The sequence below is a fragment of the Gopherus evgoodei genome, chromosome 18, assembly GCF_007399415.2.
Source record: "Gopherus evgoodei ecotype Sinaloan lineage chromosome 18, rGopEvg1_v1.p, whole genome shotgun sequence".
NCBI lineage: Eukaryota > Metazoa > Chordata > Testudines > Testudinidae > Gopherus > Gopherus evgoodei.
Window position 1 is genome coordinate 15,169,658 of NC_044339.1, and position 21,913 is coordinate 15,191,570.

Consider the following 21,913-nt stretch of genomic DNA (forward strand, 5'->3'; position numbering starts at 1 on the left):
AACAAAGCAACAAGGTTAGACAATTACAGCATATGGGGCATTTTACCCTGGTGTCTTACTCTTCCCGCAGTTTACTTCCTGGCTATTCAAGTTTCTGGTAACAGAACCTAACAAGCCAGCTGACAAGAGGAGTCTCTCATCTGACCCAGATGGAGTCTCTGGGCTACAGTGACTCCAGCCTGGTGTTTAAAGAATATTGTTCATAGGTGTGACAGGATGTACCAAGCATTCACTGCCCCCTGTCAGAGGCCCCACCACCTTGGCACAGCTCGCCCTAAGAAGTTAGATAGGAAGAGCAGTGAGTTCAGACATCCAGAGGTTACCTAGAGAGAGACCTCCCATGATCAGCTGCAGGCAGAACCAGCAAGAGTTGGTCTTCTGGCACCTAGAAGGGCCTGGAGCAGGCAGAGGCCAATGAGAGTCCAGTAGGCCAGATAAAAAGGGCTGGCTGTTTTCAGTAGGGTCCAGTTGTGGCGGAAGCCAGAACAGGGCTCTCTCTGCCTTAACCCAAGTAACCTGGCCCAGTCAGGGGCCTACCCTTGACAACACCAGCCTTGGATTTCTGTGAAGGGCAGTGTTTATATCATGGAGTATTCTGAGTTCAAATTTAATTTGTGTTCTGTTAACCCTGAAATGGGACCAGACTGAGACCTACCTAGTTGGAAGGCTAGCCCATGGAAGGGGCAGACCATTGCTGAATCAGGACACAAGGGGACACTAGAGAAGAACCACAGCAGTGCCATGTCCTGAGAGACGGAGGCACGCTAGTAGTGAGTGCATGCTGCAACCCGTGGTGGGAGCAGTGGGATGACCGAGCCTGCCTTCCTAGCAAAGGGGTGAAGGGAATATTTGTTAAGACATTTTACACAACAGCAGGCCCAGGCTGAGACCCAGTAGCTGTTCCTGAAGGGGAAATAAGAGGTCGAGCAAGCCACCTAGTGAGCTGCTTCATCTACAGTGAGTGACTGGTGGTACACCCCATCACAATGGGAAAATCTCTCCAGCTGCTTTTCAGCAAGGTCCTTCTCATTCAAGCTGTGTTAACTGAGTCATAAGCAGGGGAAGAGACTTATTCCAGGCCAGTGAGTTAGCAGGGATTACACGGAGCATTTGGCTGAAAGAAGAACCAAGCAGATCATACATCTAAAACATAAAGGGCACCTAAAACTTGAAAAAGTCCAGATCAGATGCTCCTGCCCCTTACACATTACTACTGCTGCTTCTACATTTCTGGCTTCCAGATGGCATTAGAAAGAGAAGTTCCTGTAATACTGTAAAAGCCTCTCAGGTTATTCACCCAGGAGTAAGAAGAACCCAAACATGACCAGGAAGCTTGTTCTCAGCCCCAAGTGATTCAAGTAATTCACCGAAAAACCCAGATCTTTGGGGATTTCTCTGAACCCAACCGTCAAACTTTTGGTGGTTCACTATACTAATGAGAACCTGGAATTTCCCTGGGTTCTGAGCATTTGCTCTAGCTGGTAGATCTAGGTCCCGATTTTGGTAGTGCTGTATCATAGCCCACAGGACATTAAATTATCCCAAAGTATTTGGGGGAGGGGACGCTGGTGAAATGTCATTGCGAGGTGACATGATAACACCAATGTCACAATACGGTGACGCTAATCCTACTGGACTCACGTTGTCAGCTGACAATTCTGCATCCATTTAAATGTTTCCCACTAGAGCAGCCTGATGCGTCTGGCACATCACCATGTGCTGTAGGAAACTACTCAGAGCCCCACCAGCTCTGTGGGGAGCAAGCAGCTTGGAGGAATTCTCCTTTTCCGTCCTTTAGATATTTCTCTCTCCTTGCCTAAAACACAACACAATCAGCCCCAAGACATCTGGCATCTGCCTCACTGACTCCTCACAGCTTGGGTGGCTTTTTCCTTGACAGCAGGAAATGCTTCTCAGCCCATTCAGTGAAGCTACATCTCCTCTGCCGGCTGCTGCTGCTAGATATTGTGACGTAGGCACAGCAACTAGGAATGGACCGTGTGGTTTAAGGCCAGATGGGGATGAGGCACAGAGTAGAACTGACTGGGCTGGTTGGAACCGTGCTGGAGAGCAACTATAATGTGACAACTTTGGATTCTGAAAACATCCTGGTGCTGCCAAAGGGCTATACATGGGCTTTATGGGCTCCACCTGAATAATTTTATTGCCCCTGCATTTTCACTTGCATGCTTTCTCCTTCCTATCTCAGTGATTCCTGATAGACGAGGTAGCTAGAGGGGAACATTCAGGGGACGGATAGATGGGTACATAGAGAGACATGGAGATGGATGGATGGATGGATACAAAGACAGAAAACGGGGGGAGGAGAAATAAATCTCATTGGAAATTTTCTGCATTTTGATTTTGTCAATGAAATTTCTCAAAAAAAACCCAAAAAAAACCCAGGATGAACTTTCCATAAAAAAATCCTTGAAACATACATCCTGTTTTTCTACCAGTTCTGATACATAGATAAATCAGATTGAGAGAGAGAGAGAGATGGATTATTTATTATTTCATATGTATAACAGACAGATTTTTGGAGCTCAGCAGACCACATTCAGCTCAGTCAGCCCTACTGTGGCACCCCCTTGATGCCAGTACTGTTGGTGAGCGGAATATAAACATAAAATGCTTTAAAACACCATTGCAATGGACAGATATTCCTCTGGCTGGTTCTATGACTCAGCCTGGTCTTGTGGATTATAATGTCACCAGAAACGCCCCTTTCATGGGTTTTTTGCCCTGTGTCTCTCTGCCATTTATTTCCTCTGAGGGGTCCTGATGACACGAGTTTTGCTCTTGGGCTTTGAGTCCTGGCTGGAAATTCCCTGTGTGGATGGATAGCGATGTATTACTAAAAGCAGCAAAGAATCCTGTGGCACCTTATAGACTAACAGAGGTTTTGGAGCATGAGCTTTCGTGGGTGAATACCCACTTCTTCAGATGCAAAATCAGATCTTCAGATCTTCCTGCATCTGAAGAAGTGGGTATTCACCCACGAAAGCTCATGCTCCAAAACCTCTGTTAGTCTATAAGGTGCCACAGGATTCTTTGCTGCTTTTACAGATCCAGACTAACACGGCTACCCTCTGATACTTGATGTATTACTAAGTCGTGTCTCTGTTATCCTTTGCCTGCCCAACAAATCTTGCAGTAAGTATCTACCCCAGGGACAGGCTGGAACTGATTGCTAGCAAGACTGACCTGTAGCTTCAAGCCTGAACAAAATTTCACCAGAGACCACATGAGAGACATGGCTAGGGTTAGGGAATAGTCACTTTAGGCTACAGATGCCTGAGTGTGGGAATGCTCCTTAGTCTTTCCACCAGAGGCATGTGGAGGGGGGTTCCATCACACTCTCCCTTTCCCTAGCTGGTTAAAGTGGGACGCTGACAGCTCTGAGCTCTCAGCGTGTCGAACACACTTTACTCTGGGCAGCCAGTCTGCATTAAGGGGTTGCCATAAAGGACAGCCTCTGCTCTAGACGTCTATGGGGAGGATTACACTACTCCTGCAGTAGCTCTGTATTCTGATTAGATAAGTGACTCCACTGGGCAGAGCAATGGCCCTTAGCAGCCGTGCAGGGAGCTGGGATTCCCAATCAGCAGCTGCTGGGGACCAGTCTCCCATTCAAGAGTGTGGTTTAATGGCCACAGGAAACATACGTGAGCTACTGCACTGCCATCATTCCACACGCCGTCGTATTGCCTCATTACTCTCAGTCCAGCCGTCCATGAAGCTGAGAACTATTGATCCAGGACTGGCAAAAGGCCTTTCTTGCCTTTAGCTATGGGCAGATCTTGTTACTCTCACATTTAATTACATTAACCAGATTCTATAAAAAGAGGAAAAAGTTGTTTTCTCATATTTAATGGCCCAGCAGATTGTTAATGGCTCTAAGCTTGTGTGTATTTTAGGGCAGGTGCTGGCAACAGAGAAAAGATCAACTACCTTGATCAACTACCTTGACTCAAAAACAACAAGGAGTCCAGTGGCACCTTAAAGACTAACAGATTTATTTGGGCATAAGCTTTTGTGGGTAAAAACCCCACTTCTTCAGATGCATGGACTTCTCGTTGTTTTTGTGGGTACCGTCTAACATGGCTAACCCTCTGATACTTGGTACCTTGGCTCAGCGAGCAGACTAAGCTGAGACGCATTTGGGATGAAAGAAGAGATTGTAATGCAGGGGTTCTCAAACTGGTGGGGTCACAAGGTTATTACATGGGGTGTCACAAGCTGCCAGCCACCACTCCAAACCCCGCTTTGCCTCCAGCATTCATAATGATGTTTAAATATATCAAACTGTAGTTTTAATTTATAAGGAGGGTTGCACTCAGAGACTTGCTGTGTGAAAGGGGTCACCCAGTACAAAAGTTTGAGAACCACTGTAACATTAGAGGCACTGATCCAGCACCCCCTACTGGGCAGTTCATGGAGCAGCGCTGGTGGGACAAATAGAGAAGGATCCATGATATTCTTACTCCCTATTATGAGTAATAATAAAGACATGTTTGATGGGGTTGGTTTTTCTCCGTTCCCCCTCCATATCATTACTCCAAACATATTTTTTCAGTTTCTTTGTTCTGAAGCTTAATTCATTTGCACAAGCCAGGTTCAGGTGCTGGAGCAGGAGAGACCATTTGAGAGCTGGTCCAGAAAAACTCCACCCAAAGGCCCCCAGCGTGACGTTGAGGGCCGGTCTACATGGCAATCAGAGGTGTGACTGCAACACCTGCAGACATACCTAAGCTGGCTTTGACCTAGCTAGCTGCAGTAACAATAGCAGTGAAGCTACAACAAAACAGTGGGCAGCCTGGGCTGCATAAGCCCACCTGGGACCCTGGAGATGTATTTAGGGGCTAGCTCATCCTGTGATGGCTTCACATACCCTTAGTGAGAACACACTCGACTTTTGCAAAAGACGACAGAGGCAACAACGGACCAACAGAACAACTCTAACTGGCTCCAGATTAGTGCTACCACTACCAAGCAGCTTCTCCAAATGGATTAGCCCTGTCAGAGAGCCATGGACCGTGCCTGGGCTGTTTCTGGAGTGTGTTTGCAGAGGGGAGGCACAGTGAAGAAGGAGATCAGTGCTCAGACAGCTCCCCACAGGCCAGTACAATGGGAAGCCTGGCCCGATTGCAAGCTTCCAGGTCACATTGACAATACCAATGCCAACTGCCTCGAGAGGTCAGCATTGCCACACTGGTGGGACCGGTGGTATGGTCTACAATGCAATCCAGTTCCGTGTTTCAAGCCTTTAAGTGTATACGAACAAAAGGAATGTCCTGGAAAGCCTATTGTTTAAGATTCGAGAGGGGTATTTTTTCCAGAGCAGTCGGTGAAATTAGTCTCCCTGCCATATAACTGGCATGTGACAGAAACACTTCCCCTGGGCTTCCGAGAGTAACCACTGTTCCCCGTAACATTAACCAAAACAAACAAGCCCCATTGAAGAGTGAGAAGTTCAAGGTATCTTGGACCTTGACTTCTGCTTCATCATCATCATTATCATCCCAATGTCTCCTTGTCTCTCCTTCTTTTCTTTCATGGTATAAAAATATATATTTCAATAAACTAACCACACACAGGGCATCCGACCATCAGTGTGCAAGAACCCCGCTCCCGCCGGCCTACACAGCATTACTGATCACAACATACTCGCTGCAGAAGCAGATCTGGACTCAAGCAGGGCAAACGCACAATAGCATTTGCCTCTTGCTGCCTCCACTTGCAAATCAAATCACAGACTCGCAAAAAATTAGAAATGGAAACCACTGCCGACACCCAGCTCCCACATGCCACAGCAAACAACCACAATCAGACCAAAGCAGCACAGCCCTTTGGAGACAAAACTATTGTGTGTCATTGTCATAGAACAGGTGCATCAGTGCCTGAGCCTCCATGCAATGGCAAGGAATTGAGTGAGTGAGATAAGCCCAGATGATCCTGGTGGGGCTGCCCGGGGGGGAGGAGGGGCAAGTGGGGCAATTTGCCCTGGGCCCCACAGGGCCCCTGCAAGCCTTGGCCCAGCGGTGGTCTGGGTCTTCGGTGGCATTTCAGCGGTGGTGGGCCTTTCAGTCGCTCCGGTTCTTCGGCGACATTTCGGCAGCTGCTGAAGACACAGCGTGACTGAAGAGCCCCCCGCCGCCGAAATGCTGCCAAAGACCCGGACTGCTGCTGGGTGAATACAAGCGTCGCAGCTCCCCCACTTTGCCCCACGCCCCCCTGAATCCTTTCAGCAGCTCTGGATCCTGGCAAGTGACCTCCAATCTGACCTGGGAGAAAATTCCTTCCCAACCCCTACCATGGGGATCAGTTACACCCTGAGCATGTCATGTCCCATCTAATGAGTTCCTTTAGCCAATACAAGATTGCTCTCTGCACTGTATTTTCTAGTGCTCTGCTAAGCAGTCTGTTGACTGTGGTAGAGTATTTGGAATTGCTCCAGAGTGGGATTTTTCCATGGAACAATCTTGTTTTCTCACACTGTCTCTTTTGAATTTCCACTAGTAGCCCAGGGGCCAATTTCTGTTTTCAAATGCACTAGTGCAATCCCACTGAAGTTAGCATGCGTGCACTGACATAACTGATTTTTAGCTCCTAGCGTTTTTCATTTCAGTACTAAACCTATTGTCCTTGCCCTCACCCCTCTACTTCCCCTTTCTCCACCTTTCATCCTTACTAGGGCAAAAGGTACCTAATTAAAATGTTGCTGTGGCCTTTATCTGAGTTCCTTACAATCACTAATGTAATTATCTGCACAACACTCACTCTGAGGGTACGTCTACACTACAGGATAAATTTGAATCAGCTTAAACCGATTTTATAAAACAGATATTATAAAGTCGATTGTGCGCGTCCACACTAGGCACATTAATTCAGTGGTGTGTGTCCGTGGTCCGAGGCTAGCGTCGATTTCTGGAGCGGTGCACTGTGGGTAGCTACTGTAAAAGAATGAGGCCAATAATGTCGATTTGCGTCCACACTAAACCTAAATCGATATAATAATATCGATTTTAGCGTTACTCCTCTCGTTTTGTAGGACTACAGAAATCGATTTAAAGAGCCCTTTAAATCAATATAAAGAGCAGTGTAGTGTGGACGGGTGCAGCCTTAAATCGATTTAACACTTTTAAAATCAGTTTAACAGCGTAGTGTGGACCAGGCCTGAGGTAGGAAAGTATTATTAATCCCATTTTATGGATATGGAAACTGAGGCACAAAAAGATTAGGTGACCTGCTTAAAGTCCAAAAGGAAGGTAGTGGTGGATGGGAGTACTACCAGGGCTGCCAAGTCCTTGCTTACTGCCTTGACCACAAGATCATCCTTTCTTTGCAGTGGATTTTGCTTCAAATAAACTATTCTCTTTTCCTGCTTGTGTCTTGTGTAAAAGTTGGGGATGCTTTAGCATATTAGTTTTCTCCATTCAACAATGCATGTCATATATGGATTTTGCAGGGAATGGTCCTAGCAAGACTAGAAGCAGGGATGTTTCCCAGGCCAATGCTCCAGCAATAAAGTTAAAGAATAAGTGACTTTAACTTCCTCCAACTGAATTTTAGGGCATTCTTCCTTTTTTCTAATTTGTTCCAGTCGTACTGGACACATGCCTGGACTAAGCACTGGTCACTGCTTTTTAGCTGACATCTTTGTGCCTGGATGAGCCAAGATGTTCACACACACATACACAAGAGAGGAGACAGCAGAAGAACCACTAAAAATAACTTGGCTAATGGCACAGGCATCATAGCTGGCTCAAGGATCTTACAGTCACTCCAAAGACATTTCCTGGGGATGAGCGATTGCACCCAAAAACACTAAGGAGTGAGTCTTCCAGCATTTGTCTTGCTTTGGGCATGCAGCTAGCAAAAAAATGAGATGCCATCTCTTTAAAATAGGGTACTTGTGAACAGTGGGGAACTCCCCCGACAGGACAGGACGGAAAGGGATGACAGGAAGAGGGGTTATACCATTGGCAGCACCACTATGGTTTTGGCTCTGGGAACGTTGTCACTGCTTATTGGTGTTCCCAGAAGAGTGACTTTTGGAAAAGGTAGGGTGTGATGGGACATACCCCCATCCCACTCAGGAAAAGGCTAGCAAGCTCTTCTGGGCTCAGCTGGTACTAAATAAGTACAGTTGCAGAACCCGGTCTGCTTGGGAGAAGTAAATTTAAAAGGAAGAGTTTGCCACAGGACAGGGCGGCAACCAGGAGGAGGGCTGCTGTGTCCCAGTTTGCTGACTCTTGCAACACAGCCACTGGGTGGAAGACAGCTTGCAAAGCTCTGCTGGCCACAAGGATCCACCAGGCCAGGTATGAGCCCATTACAGCAGAGACGGGTTGGAGATAAGTCATCAGCCAGGGTCTAACCATACTCCACATTCATAAACAAACCAGATCGCTGCAGACTCTTTTGAAACACTCAGAGACCAAGTGCCCCCATCACCAGAAGGACTTTAGAGGGGGAACAGTCTCTGAAAATGCCCAGACACAGCCTGAAAAGAGCCCAGCCTAACCCCCAGGGGACAAATGAAAGCTGCAAATCGAGTTTGGTAATTTTCATACTGAGTGGCCTGCTTGATGTAGTTTTCTTTTTGGGTAGTCATCCCATGCCTCTCCTATCCCTGCACTCCAATCCTGCCCTCATCCATGTGGATGAGGTTGACCGACATGGCTCCCAGAGTTAAACTGCAGTTCTAATAAACCCCTGAATGTCTCACCTACCCGTCAATAAAGCGCCCCATCTAAGGAGAACTCTCCTTGAGTAACAACTGAATCAGAGGCTTCAGGATCCCTGACGTCAGTGTACTGAAATAAGAATTACATGTGGGCATCGGGGAAGAAGGGAATCCTGCTCTTCTCTTGTGCTTTGGGGCCACCATTAGCTGTAATATGAGTGAGTAAATTCCGGCTTCACAGTGTTGCCAAAATAGCTAATCTACTGGTAAAGGCAAGAAAGTGACTGGGCTTATTGAGCCTCCACTCGCCCTGGCTCAATTCTAAATCATAGCCCAGACCGAGGCCTCAGCCTTTGGGTGCCCAACCTGGGACACCTTCAAGAGGCCTGAATTTTCAGAGGGGAGCAGCATAGAAGTGTGGGAGAATCAGCCTCTTGGCTGTGCCTCATGTTGGAAAGCCAGCACCTCCCCAGCCCTGTTGGAGAATCCCGGCCATCACTTCTCGCTGCTGTTGCTTTTGCTCAGGTTGGGGCTCCAGAGACCCCCCACCACAAGGATTCTACCATCAGTGTGTGTGTGGGGGTAACAGTGAAATCAGTGGGGACCCGAGGGAAAAACTAGGCCCAAGGGTTGATGTGAGGGGCAAAAGGAGAGTGAGAGACCCAAGGCCCAACCCATGCCTACCAAACAGGAGCTTAGCCCATGTCGTCAGTCTGCTGGGATAAATACTGCACTGGAAGCAGCTGTGGACTTCCCCTCTCTCGCCACATCCTCTACAGTAGCAACGGTGGTTTACCTGGCACATTCGGCACTTCTGGTTCAGCAAACTGCATGTCGTTAAACATTAACAGCGTGTTGCAACCTCTGGCAGACAGAGCCAATGCTGGGGGTTCTCCTGTGGGCCTTAAACCAGAATATAGGGCTCTGTCTTCTCTTCTCATGCCTTCATTCTTTTTCTCCCACACCCCCCATATCTCTCTGCCCTGGTCTGCACGTCAGAGTTTTGCAGCATATCTACATGGATCAGGGCTGTGAAGAGGTGTGTTTCCCAACTAACAAAGCTGTACCACCAGAAGCCCCTAGCGTGGCCACAGTTCTACCAGCAACGCTTTGCTTTTACCAGAATTGCTTCTTTCACACAGGGGTGGGGATTGATTGAACTGTACCAGCAAAAGCTTTGCGGGTATAGCTGTGTCTGCTTTGCCAGTACAGTATACTGGTCTAGCTATATCAGCAAAGCACTCCTAGTGTAGACTGGGCTTACATCCCTACCTCTCTCACACACACACCCTTCTCTGACACACACTCAGGTTTGGGACAGTCCTCCTGCTGTTGGGTTTCTATATCACTGGTCGACTTTGCTCTCAGACAGTAACTCACCCAGAAAGCCTGGGTGTATTTTTACCTCTTCCTTTGTGTCATTTCCCATTAGGAAACACAATGTCCCTACCTGCTTCCCAGATAATGAAATGGACTCACTGTGGCTTTGCCTCCAATCGCATACAGTCAGCTTGTGTCCCAAAAGCACATGTCATCCCTCATGCACAGTGACAGCGACACTGGGGGATAGAACTAGGTCACTCCAGCGCCGACACCCTGAAGCACTCTCATCTCCTACTGAGTCACATACTGTACGGCTGGTTCAGGACCACAGAGTGAGAACCACCTTTCTCCTGTGCAAGGCTCATAAATATTGTGTTCACAGGACAGGTTCTCTCACCCCAGGTGCTCTGGTTTCGAGACTCACTGAAGTCCAGAATCAGCCTTTATCTGGCCACTTTCTTCCTTTAATCTTATTGTGGCATTAATATACTCCAGTTTGTCCTTAATCCCGACGCTGCACACAACCCGGCAGACAGTGTTCACAGCGGATTGCTCACTCCAGCGGGCCCTTTGGTTCCAATCCATCTGCGGCTCATGCCCCCTGGAATATTGCTTTGGGTTCTGGCTTCACATGGACGTATCAAGCCAATGCAAAACTCCAAAGCAGAAGCAGCAAGGTGACCTTCAAGCCACTCCTACTGGTAGGGCAGAGATCAATGCTGAGGGGCTTCCAAGAGGACCCTGGCCTCTCTCTGCCCTCCAGTCTGGAATGCATGCAGGCTATGCAAGTGAGGCATTCACGGTGAACATGCTGATTATTGGGGTTCATCAGGACCCCATCTAATCCTGCCCTGGCCTCACATACAGCTCCCACCATAATCACCAAAGAAGAATGAATCATCCACAGTATGGGCTTGCTTTTTCCATTTGGGGGATGAGCATTCTAACTCCTCTCCCTCTGACACTGGTTGCACGTTCTTGACACTTTGGCTGCTGTGAGTCCACAGTGCAAGTAAAGATGAGAGATGCCCTGTCCTCTCCCCTCCCTTCCCCAACCTGTGACTGACTGCAAAGTGTATGGCTTTCTTTCCAGTTGGCCCAGACACCAGAAGGTTGCAGCTGCCTTGAGTTGTCCTCTGATTGTGTATCTCTCTCTGCCTAACTTTTAGATGCAGAGAAGATTCCTTTGGTGCCTGGGATGAGCAACACGCAGCATATTCTTCAGACAGTGCATCCTCCTTTGGGGCCTTACCCTTCCAACAGAAGAGAGTGGGATAGCAACCCTGCACATGTGATACCCATAAGGGTGCTGAAAGTCTCATCTCCACCTCGCTGGGCAGAGCATTACCCCACAATCCCATCCAGTGTCCTGTATGTTTGGTTAAAGACAGCGGGGCAAATCCCACCTTCAGCTACACTCATGCAGCCCCATTAACCAATGCCACTCATGCACCCTATGGATCAATACACTCACCGCACCACCATGGATCTATGCACCCATGCAACCCCACTTATCACTGCACAAAGTTCGCAACTACTAGACGTTGCACCAGAGCGACTGAGGCAGAACTTGACTCATCAAAGAGAGAAGAACCTTGTACAACATCCCCCCAATCCCATACCCCTTCACTTTGGTAATTGCTGCTGAGTGTTCAGGGAAAGGATTCTTAAGAGGATTCCTTCATAGACCCAGCCTTTGGCCAGTGCCACATGACTGCTGCCTGATCCAAAACCAACAAGTCACTAAGGAGCATCTAGAGAGGGAGGCGAGACTATTAAGGGCTGGCCGCGGTGGCACCTTACCATATGATAGTTAATCATTTCCTGCAGGCTGTCTCCAAATTTCTCGAGGCACTCCTGTGAAAGGAGAAGAGGACAGGCAGTGAATGGGGGTAGCTGCCCTTCCTCCAGAGCTGGCAGGCGGGGGAAGGACACTCTTTAAACCACTGAGGAGCTCACTTTGTCAGCTGGCAACTGTACATTGAAGTAAATGGCTGGCACTGAAGCCAGAGGCCGCCCGTCCTTTCCGGTTCAGTACTGAAACCAGCACTGCCAGGCTGTTTCTCTTGCACGATGATTATCCATGTTTCCCAAATAACCGATGCTTACTGACCTAGATTCCAAGGATCCTGTTAGCATTCTGGCTTCTTAAAACCATAGTGCCTCTTGCAAACAAGGATCCTATTCTTCAACCTTTTCAACATTGCATTGTCTGGGAATTCTTTCAGACACCGAGGTGAAATCTGCCTCTAAGTGAGACTTCAGTGATGAATAGGCCTTGGGCTGGTCCTCTCTATGGGGACTAATTTTACCCAAAAGGATCAATATTCTGCACAGCTTTTGTGTAAAAATTCACCAATGCACTGGACAGACTCTCAGGGATCCCTGGGAGATTCCTGTTAAAATTCTGATCCCAGCTAGAATGACAGTTGGCATGATTTCCTTGCCTTTGATGGAGTTCTCTGGATATCACTGACTCTCCCTGCCACAGCTGATAATAGAAGCACGTGGCTGCCAAGATCTCAGTGTGCTTTGCAGACATTATGCCTCACAACCATCTGCTCTCCACCCTTCCTTTAGTGAGACAGGTAAACTGAACCCACATCACAGGAGGGTAAACTGAGTCATGCAGAGACCATCTGTCTTTCTTGTCTGCTGAGGCAGTGGCAAAACTGGGCAGGGAACCCAAAGTCCTGATTTCTAGTCCCCTCACTTGCTTCTCTATAGAGATATACATATACACCTCTATCTCGATATAACGCTGTCCTGGGGGGCCAAAAAATCTTACCATGTTACAGGTAAAACCGTGTTATATCGAACTTGCTTTGATCCGCTCAGCCCCGCCCTATGGAGCGCTGCTTTACTGCGTTATATCCGAATTCGTGTTATATCAGGTGGCATTATAATAGGGTAGAGGTGTATGAGTAAAAGATACTAGCATAAAGGACCTCTGATAGGAAGTCAAAAGAAGCATCATGTAGAAACTCAATGCAACACTGTATATTGCAAAGCACATACCTAGCATCACGGGCGTCTGTCTACTCCTGGGAAACATTTTTATTTGCTCGGTTTAGAGAGAATCCCCAGCAGTTCTCCTCCCAGATATAATGCCCCAGTCTCTTGTTGGAACATTTAACCCTTTCTGATGCTCCCTCCCCCTCCCCTCACAGCAACTCACCGAAATCATTTCGTCCTTCTTGCATTGCTGCGACAGGTCTCGGACCCCGCTGACGAAGTGCTTGTTGGTGGTGATGTAGGCTTTCCCAGCCTCAATCATCCCGCTGCATAGCTTCACCAGCTGCAGAGAGAGGAAGAGACATGAGTGGGGAATGTCCTGTAGGGCTGGGCAAAGAGTTTTGAGAAGAAACCTGACTTGCAAATAAAATTCATCGAGTTAGGTTCAGTCTGATCTGTGGGGCTAATGCCATGGTTTGAACTCATAACCTTCAGAGTTAAAACCCTGCATTGCTACTTGTTGGCCTAGCTCAGTAACTTCATTACTGCATTACTCTGGTTTATTGATCGGCCACTAGTGGGTGACAGACACTCTCTCCCAGCCTGCGTTGCAGACAGACAGCCACCAGTTGTGAAATGCCCATGATCTCAGAGGATTATTAGTCTGAACATGTGAATCCAAACAGAAAGAATCAACACAGGACAGAATCAGGAAGTGAGGTCAACCCTCCCCCTGCTGTCATTTAAGAAAACAGTTAGAGGCCAAAGCCTGAGTGGGGTAATCGGTGTCGCTCCATTGTCTTCAGTGGATGTGCACCAGCTGAGGATCTGGCCCTTACATTTCTAGCTCTCCTGATGGCAAAGAAAAGCTTGGGAACGTGGCCTGGGTGTAAAGCAATGATGTCTGCCGACAGCCGAGGCAGGAGCAGCAGCAAATGGGGTCACTAGGCCCCACAATCGTACAAGACTCTGGGAGGGGCACCGGGGGGGGGCAGGATCAAGGCACCATGTTGGGGCCACACTGCTGCTGCCCAGGAGGGGAAGGAGAATCCTGTTGTGCTAACACCCCTGTCAGGAAGGGAGGGAGCATACACGTCCAGTCTCCTCTCTGCTCAGGTGGAAGCCATGGGGCAGCCCCCAGGTGAGGGTGTGGCCAAATCGATGGATGGCCCTATGCCAGCTGTCACAGGGGCTCAGGCCACAGCTCTCACCTATGCCTGGTTTGCCTCCCAGATTGCAAGCTACAGCAAGACCTGCCGGGAAGGGGGGAGCCGGAGAGAAAAGCTTGCTGCCAGTTAGAGTCCTGGGGGAGGATGGTGATGTGCTGGGGCCTGAGCTAAGGTGGGGAGCCTTCCCTGAAGACAGGTGCTTGGCTCAAGAGGCCAGAGGAAGGCCTCGTGGGAAGCAGGCTTTGGAGAACGTGGCTCTGGGCAGCAGGAAAGCTGCTCCATGTATTAGCGTGCGAAGGCTGGAGCTTACGTAACGGAAGGCCCCAGTATGATGCTACCTAGAGCAGTGATATGGGAACCCTGCAGGTGAGGGGAAGGATTGAATGGGAAGTTGTAGCACAGTGAGGTCTTGACCCCTGGATGAAGGGGGGAGGAAGCCTTCTGCAACCAAGAGGGGTGGATTTAATGACTGCACAGACCCTAGCCGAGGGCTGTGCCCAAGGAGGATGAAAGGAGTTTGCACTTTCATTGCTCTGGAAGGAGAGGATTTTTGGTCTGGCCAGAACAAACCGTCAGCCTGGGGAAGACTGTCCTTGGTAGGGAAACTGAGGCACAACTGCATGCCTAATGGTAGAGTGGTAAAATGCACCTTCACACTGGCCTGAGCAGGGGTGGCGGCAGGGGGAAGGAGGGATGATTAGCTGAAGTGAATGGTTTGCAGTCCACTTGTATGCTCAAAATGATTTGTTAAAACTGTTCAGTTGAGATTTCCGAACTCAACTGCAGGTTTGAGAGTTATCTTGTGGGCGATTTGCTCCATATGTTCTCTCTGGATTTTCCTGGCCAGCCGGGGGGTTGGGTGTGGGAAAAAGGAAATCAAGGGCAGAGGCTGTGACATTTAGCAGCCTGACAAACATTTATCTGATATAATGGATCCGAGGGCTTTGTATTTTTTTAAGCTGTGTAATATGCGTCAGGCCAACGACCAGATCCCTGTAAAATCGGAGGGACTCTAGCTAACTGTTAAACACTGTCTCAGTCAGTCCTACAGCCCAGGGAAATAGCACCTCTGAGGACTAAAGATCTGAAGGGAATGATGGTATTCCTCACTGAACGGCTCGTGGTGCTAGACAGCACAGTTGTTTTCACTCAATGCATGTGGAAGGTCCTAGCTCTAGTGAGGGATGTGTTAGCAACAGTGCTACACACAGGGCATCTGATTCTCCTCTTACTGACATTACAGACTGTTACCACACCACTGAAGTTAGTCCAAACTGCCACCAGTCTGGCAGCGGAGTAAGACCCACTCCTTTGTTTTAAAGATGTGTGCACACAGGGGCGGCTCTAGACATTTTGCCGCCCCAAGCATGGAGGGTCCGCTGGTCCTGAGGCTTCTTCCGCCAAAGCCACAGGACCAGCGGACCCTCCGCAGGCAAGCCGCCGAAGGCACCCTGCCTGCTGCACTAGCGGCGACCGGCAGTGCGCCCCCCGCAGCTTGCCGCCCCAAGCACGCGCTTGGAGTGCTGGTGCCTGGAGCCACCCCTGGGTGCACAGCAACTCCTGTAAAGTTCTAGAGCTTGGCGAGGCCGCTTCCCATCGCAGCCCCTCTCTGGGTCCATTAATGGACTGGGATCACTAATTTAGTCACAACCTCATGGAAAGTGTCCAGAAACAAGAGACTTCCAGATACACGCATGTGAGCTCCCGAGCAGCCCTAGAAACAGCCTGTCCACTCAGTGCAGAGAGTCAGAACTCACAATCCCTTGGTTATCTAGTTACTCCTTTTAGAAAGGATGGGGGAGAGCAAGGACTCAAAAATCTCTCTTCTTGATCACTACAGAACCCCTGCCCGAGGGAACCACCACACCACCCACAGTTAAGGCTGGTTTAAAAAATACTGTCTTATCCACACACTCCAAAAGAAGCACGCACAAAAATGTTTTTGTTCAAAACTTGTCACTGAATGTTTCATTTATTTTTTCTGACAAAATGAAAAATGTTGGTTTTTGACAACCAAACAGTTTTGGAATCTGAGTTTTTCCCAGCAATTTTTCACTGGGGGGAGAAACCAAAATCATCCATTTTAATGACTGCAAAGCCATTTTTGATAAATGTGACCAGCCCATGGGGTGAGTCGATGGTCTCCAGCTGTGTTATCAGAATATTATCTGAACACAGTTCTCACACGCCTCCTTTCTCTCTTGTTCACATAATCTGGCAGAACAGAACTGGGTGCTAGAGGAACATTTGTGCTATTCCATCCCACCCCAAAGAAAGAAAACAAACCAATGTAGCTCCTGTAGCATCTGGAGCCCAGACGGACACCAGGGGCTTTGGACAGATCCTTTGGAAAGGAAATCCAGCTTATTCTGCAACGTGGCGGTTTTTAAAATACCTCCTCGCACACACGGCCAAGGCTGTGTTCCTAGTAGCTGAGGGCCATTCAGCACAACAGCATTCTGAAATCATGTTCCCTAGCTTCAGAAAGACTCCTGAAATATTAGAAGCCTTGGGCACCATTGGTAGGAAAGCAGTCTGCAACAGCTGGAGGCAAACTTGAGGTCAGAGTGAAGGCAGCAGCCGTATTTGCAAAGTTTAGAAACAGCTGTTTCTACCTCTAGCTGTAGAAAGCAATTAAAGACTGAGAAACCCACCAAATCACAGGAAGAGACAGATCCTGACACCCTCACTTGCACTGAATAGTGCCTTATTCCACTAGTATTACCAAGGAGGAAGGATTACCTAGTGGATAGAGCACTGGACAAGGGCTCAGAAGAACTGGGATCAGCTTCTAGTGCAGACATCGATTACAGTGTTACCTTGGGCAAAGTTGCTTAATTTGTTTGTGCCACTGTTCTATACAGATAGATTGATGATAAATCCACTAAGGACAGTGAAACACTGAAACATTATGGTGATCAGGGCCCTACAAACATTCCTTTTTAATCTGAGCAAAACGAACAGAATTCTACCCAGAATGAACCCTCAAAGCATAACTGCTTTGAATTTCAACAGTGACCTTCTGCTTCAAATTCCTGGATCCAAACTCACCTTTACTTGTTTCGGTTGCAGGCTGCGTGGGCCTATTTCTGATTCTGACACAGCCACAATTTCACATGATCAGCCATGCCAGATTTTGGTGCAAACCAGTGGAAACAATGTGAAAACAAAACCGATCTCATGAGAGCTGTCATTCAAAATGGAAGGAGTTTCAAGACCAGCCCATTGCTGCCATCTGGAGTGGGCCCAAATTACATGAGTCCATAGGTTTAAGATAATCCCTGCCCAAAGGTGCTCTACCTAGTTAGCTCTCTTGTTAAATCTATTGGAAATGTATTTATGGGGCATTCCTCCAGGCAATGAAATTGTGAGTCCTGAATAACTGTTTATAGAATTCTAGCGCTAACAAACTGGGGAGGGACAGCTCAGTGGTTTGAGCATTGGCCTGCTAAACCCAGCATTGTAAATTCAATCCTTGAGGGGGTGATTTGGGGCAAAAATCTGTCATGGGATTGGTCCTGCTTTGAGCAGGGGGTTGGCGTAGATGACCTCTTGAGGTTCCTTCCAACCCTGATATTCTATGAAGGGTTCCAGATTGACAGGCCTGGAAACGAATGGCCTTTAGTTTCACTAATGGAATCATCAGAACAAGCTTACCTAATACTGTACAGTCAAAGCACTCCAGTCCTACCTCCAAGGTACCAGCTCTAAGGGCCAACAGAGTTCAGGGTTCTTTCCATCTTCCAGTGAGGAGGCTAGTTATCTTATGCAGGCACCTGTCCACTAGGAACTCGGCTAACACCACCTATTTGTTTCCCTCAGGCCACCCATTTCTTAAGGTCTGACTTCAATAAAGACAATATCTTAGTCTGATGCAGACATTCTCTCCCCTTCTAGCAACACACAATTTCCCTGCTAAACTCCAGCATCATCATTGGTTCCTCCACCTGTCTGCTCAGTCAGAAATAACTGGGCAGATGTTTCTGACATTTGGAGGGGCACAACATGATTTTCTGTCAGTAAGTCTCTTGACTTGGATCCAAGACTGTTTCAACTCTTTTCCCACCCACCCCTACTCTAAAACTCCAGGCTATTACAAACTATTCTTGCTGATGGCGGCTTTTGCCTCCGTGGCTGCTGATAGAGACCTCATCAAATCATGCAGTAGCACAACCAGATGGATATTTGGAAACTTTAAAGGGGCACAATCGATGTCCAAAAACAGGAAATTTGACCTGCTTTGCTGCTTTTTCTACATCTTTTTGCAACATCCTTAGAATGTTTTGTATTTTGAATGTATTTTTGTTTGTTTGTTTAGCACTTGAGTCAATACTATGTTGTCTAAAATTAGAGTCCCTGCACCCAGAAAAACATACAGTAAAAACCAGTCAGTGGGCACTGCCCAGCCCTCAGCAGAAACCCTACACTAAACAGATCAGCCCTGTTAAGCCTGGCACTAGCGGACAAGCATGTGCACACAATAGAAGAGCAGAAAATCGGTAAGGGAGCAGGTTTCAGGTTCACACTTCTTATGATTAAGGGTACGTGTACACTAGCCGCCGGATCAGGGGGCAGCGATCGATCCAGCAGGGATCGATTGACCGTGTCCAGTCTAAATACGATCAATCGATCCCTGAGCCCTCTCCCGTCGACTCCTGTACTCCAGCGCCACGAGAGGCGCAAGCAGAGTTGATGGGGGAGCAGCAGCAGTTGACTCACCGCGGTGAAGACACCACGGTAAGTCACTCTAAGTACATCAACTTCAGCGACATTATTCACATAGCTGAAGTTGTGTAACTTAGATCAATTCCCACCCCCCACCCCCGCAGTGTAGACCAGGGCTAAGATACCATCCTGGGACTCAGGAAGTCTGGCTTCAATTCAGTTCTAGTTCTATCCGGCAGAGGCCAGTGGTGTATGCACACTCAATTTTCATTATAGTATAATAACAGTTTGCAAGTCTATAGCACCTTTCATCCAAGAACTTCAAAGCACTTTAAAAACATTAATTAAGCTTCAGAAAGTCGCTGTGTGGTAGGTGTTATCTTTCTTTTGCTGCTCGAGAAAAGCTGGTGCAGTGAAGCTATAGTTGCACAGGGATACTCTGGCAGAGACTGGAGTAGAACCCAGGAGTCCTGACCCTCATCTAACCAATGGGCTAGACATCCTCCCCAAAGGGGAACTATTTAAGGTGATTGTTGTGATAGGAAATGGTTTTTAAGACTTTAGCACAATAGAAACAGATTCGACACGATATTGTTAAAACTGTTCCCAGCTGAATTCCACATACACCCTCCCCTCTGTGAACCCCAGCTCTGAGTTACTGAGTGCTACTGTAAACAACCCAGGCTGCACACCTACAGACATCACAATCATGGAGTGACCACTGCCCCTTAATTCCTATTACTGTACTGTGGTGCCTTGAGATCTTAACTGAGGCTACAGCCACATTGTGTTAGTTGCTGTGCAGACACCTAGTGAGAAATGCCCCTGCCCCACAGAGCTTTACCACCCAAGTTGACAAGCCAAAGACAGAGTGGAAGGGGAAACAGAGGCACAGAGAAGTGGAACTCTCCTGACCACTCTTCAGAAACAAGCCCCAGCTACTTGTGCTAAAAGGAGCAACCAACACCCTCACCTATGGCTGAGCTGCAGTGGCTGGGGCCAAGCAGTACAGGAAGACATGATCATATACACTAAACCAGCATATCAACCAACGATTTCCTGACAGTCTGAGCAGGGGCCCTGTGCCCAGAACAGGCTGGCAGGGCCACGTTCCTAAACCAAAGACTCACCCCAGCCATCTCCCCAAAAGCCACTCCCTCACTTACCTTGTCAAGCTTTGCTTCTATCTCCACCACATCTGTTTCCACTTCATCTATGGTCGCCCTGTAATCAGAAGAGCGAAAAGGGGAAATCAGCTGGTTGCCTACACACGGATGATGGGCAGAAAAACCGAACAGTCCTTGAAAGGCAAAGGCTGGAAGAACTCCAAAAGGCAGAGGAGAGGGGTGGAAGTTCACACTACCCAGTCTGGGGTTTCCTGCACAGAGGCTGCCGTATAAGCGGAGGATCCACATTTTGGGACAATTCCATTCCGAGGATCCTACGTTATCTGGCATGGTTTTGCTCCTGGGCTGGTGAAAAATATTGGAAGGAGGGGAGGAAATTGCTGACAACCCCCCATCCGTGTCACTGGCAAGTCACTGGGCTGTCTTGTGCTAGGGCAATGTACAGCAAAGCCACCACCCGCGGGGTCTTATTCTGATCTCGTTTATGCCCATGTAAATCGGGAGCAACTGTTAAGTTACACCAGCATGAATGACATGGCTGAGGTAAATGGGTGCACCGCCCACTGGCAACCAGCATTAACTGTGCCAGCGTAGAGCCCTTGTGAAACTAGACCTCAGGCTGTAACGATACCTCAAGAACACCCACACGTTGGCTTGCATCTTCTAAACCCCAGCAAGTCTTTAGCCCGATGTGGGCATATCTTGGTCCTGTTACCGTCTCAATCTACTCACTCTCAAACACCTCTGAGTGTTTCCCTTAGTGCCTTGGCTGTGTCTGGAGGAGAGATCCATTGGGTCTGTTTTCTTTCCATTTCTTGGACGCTGGTGACCGTAAGAGGCCAGTAGGATTCTGGCCTCCCCCAACTGTGGGACACATTCCAATGACATCAGCCCAGCCCACTGGCAAAAGACATTTCCAGCTCAAGACCTTTGGGATAAATCCACTTTTCTCTTAGGCAAAACTCCAACTGTAAGAGCAGTAAGGCAGAAACCTTCCCATTGAATGCAGCTTACTGGGATAGCCTGTCCACAGCTGGGCAGCCATTCCCTTCAACAAGCACCTGGAAACGTGGTAAACCTCACTGCAATTTTGTGTCCCAGCGCATGCAATCCAGAGTCCATTGCATGAACCCTCTCACACTTGTAGGTTTGCTGTGCACAGCATGAAGTGTTAACGCTCGACTTTTTAAAAATTCCTGCCATGGGCATGTGCAGGAAGGATGTGCCGGCGAAGCACTGATTCATGTGGCTTTAAAACAGCCAAGGACGTGACACGCACAATCCAAAAGGAACCAGGAGAAAACCCTCAGGGCCTCAATAGATCAGGCAACAAAATCTATTCTCTAAAGGCTCTTGTTTTAAATGGATGAACAGCCTCCCAGGTACACATTGCTAACAACAGGAAGGACAAATAACAAATGATTGATAGGACAAAGTCATAAAATTTGGATCCAGATCCAAACTTCCATTGAGTTTGAGAAGGGAGTTTCACTCTGATCACAGAGTCATAGAAACATCGGGTTGGAAGGGACCTTGAGAGGTCATGTGATGTGGTGATTCAGCCCATCTCTCTTTCTCAGAGGAAATACAACTAGCAGAGCAAACTTAGCACTTCCCCACGTTCACCATTCTTCCAGGGGAAATAAACGAACAGTACCTTCTACAGGTGAACACAGTCCCCATCTGACATTGCTACAAGTCGGCCAACATCCCACCGGGTAATCCAAATGGAACAGAGATCGGAGACTCCCTCCCCACAAAGGAAATAAATCAAATAGAAGGCAGGCGCTGATCTCGAGCACGTCAGTTCTGTCCTGAACTTTTAAGGCGATCGCCAATCCAGCATGCACAGGCTTCAGGAGAGAGCACCTCTCCCAACAGCTACCAGAAATCTCCCTTGGAGTGCTGTGAGGAGCCAGATGATTCAGACAACTTACAGTATAGACCTAATATTCAGTGACAACGCCGGCCATGTGATGTAT

General features: G+C 48.1%; 1 protein-coding gene across 4 annotated transcripts in view; it reads right to left on the minus strand.

Moving 5' to 3' along the window:
- ACAP3 (ArfGAP with coiled-coil, ankyrin repeat and PH domains 3) overlaps nucleotides 1-21,913 on the minus strand; it is a 165,034-nt gene that overhangs the window by 73,966 nt on the left and 69,155 nt on the right. For all 4 annotated transcript variants that reach the window (XM_030537669.1, XM_030537668.1, XM_030537667.1 and 1 more), the window contains exons 2-4: nucleotides 19,971-20,028; nucleotides 13,194-13,313; nucleotides 11,819-11,872 (exon numbers count right to left, since the gene is read on the minus strand). In XM_030537669.1, the coding sequence (XP_030393529.1) occupies nucleotides 11,819-11,872; nucleotides 13,194-13,313; nucleotides 19,971-20,028 (232 nt within the window). The remainder of the gene's footprint in view (nucleotides 1-11,818; nucleotides 11,873-13,193; nucleotides 13,314-19,970; nucleotides 20,029-21,913) is intronic.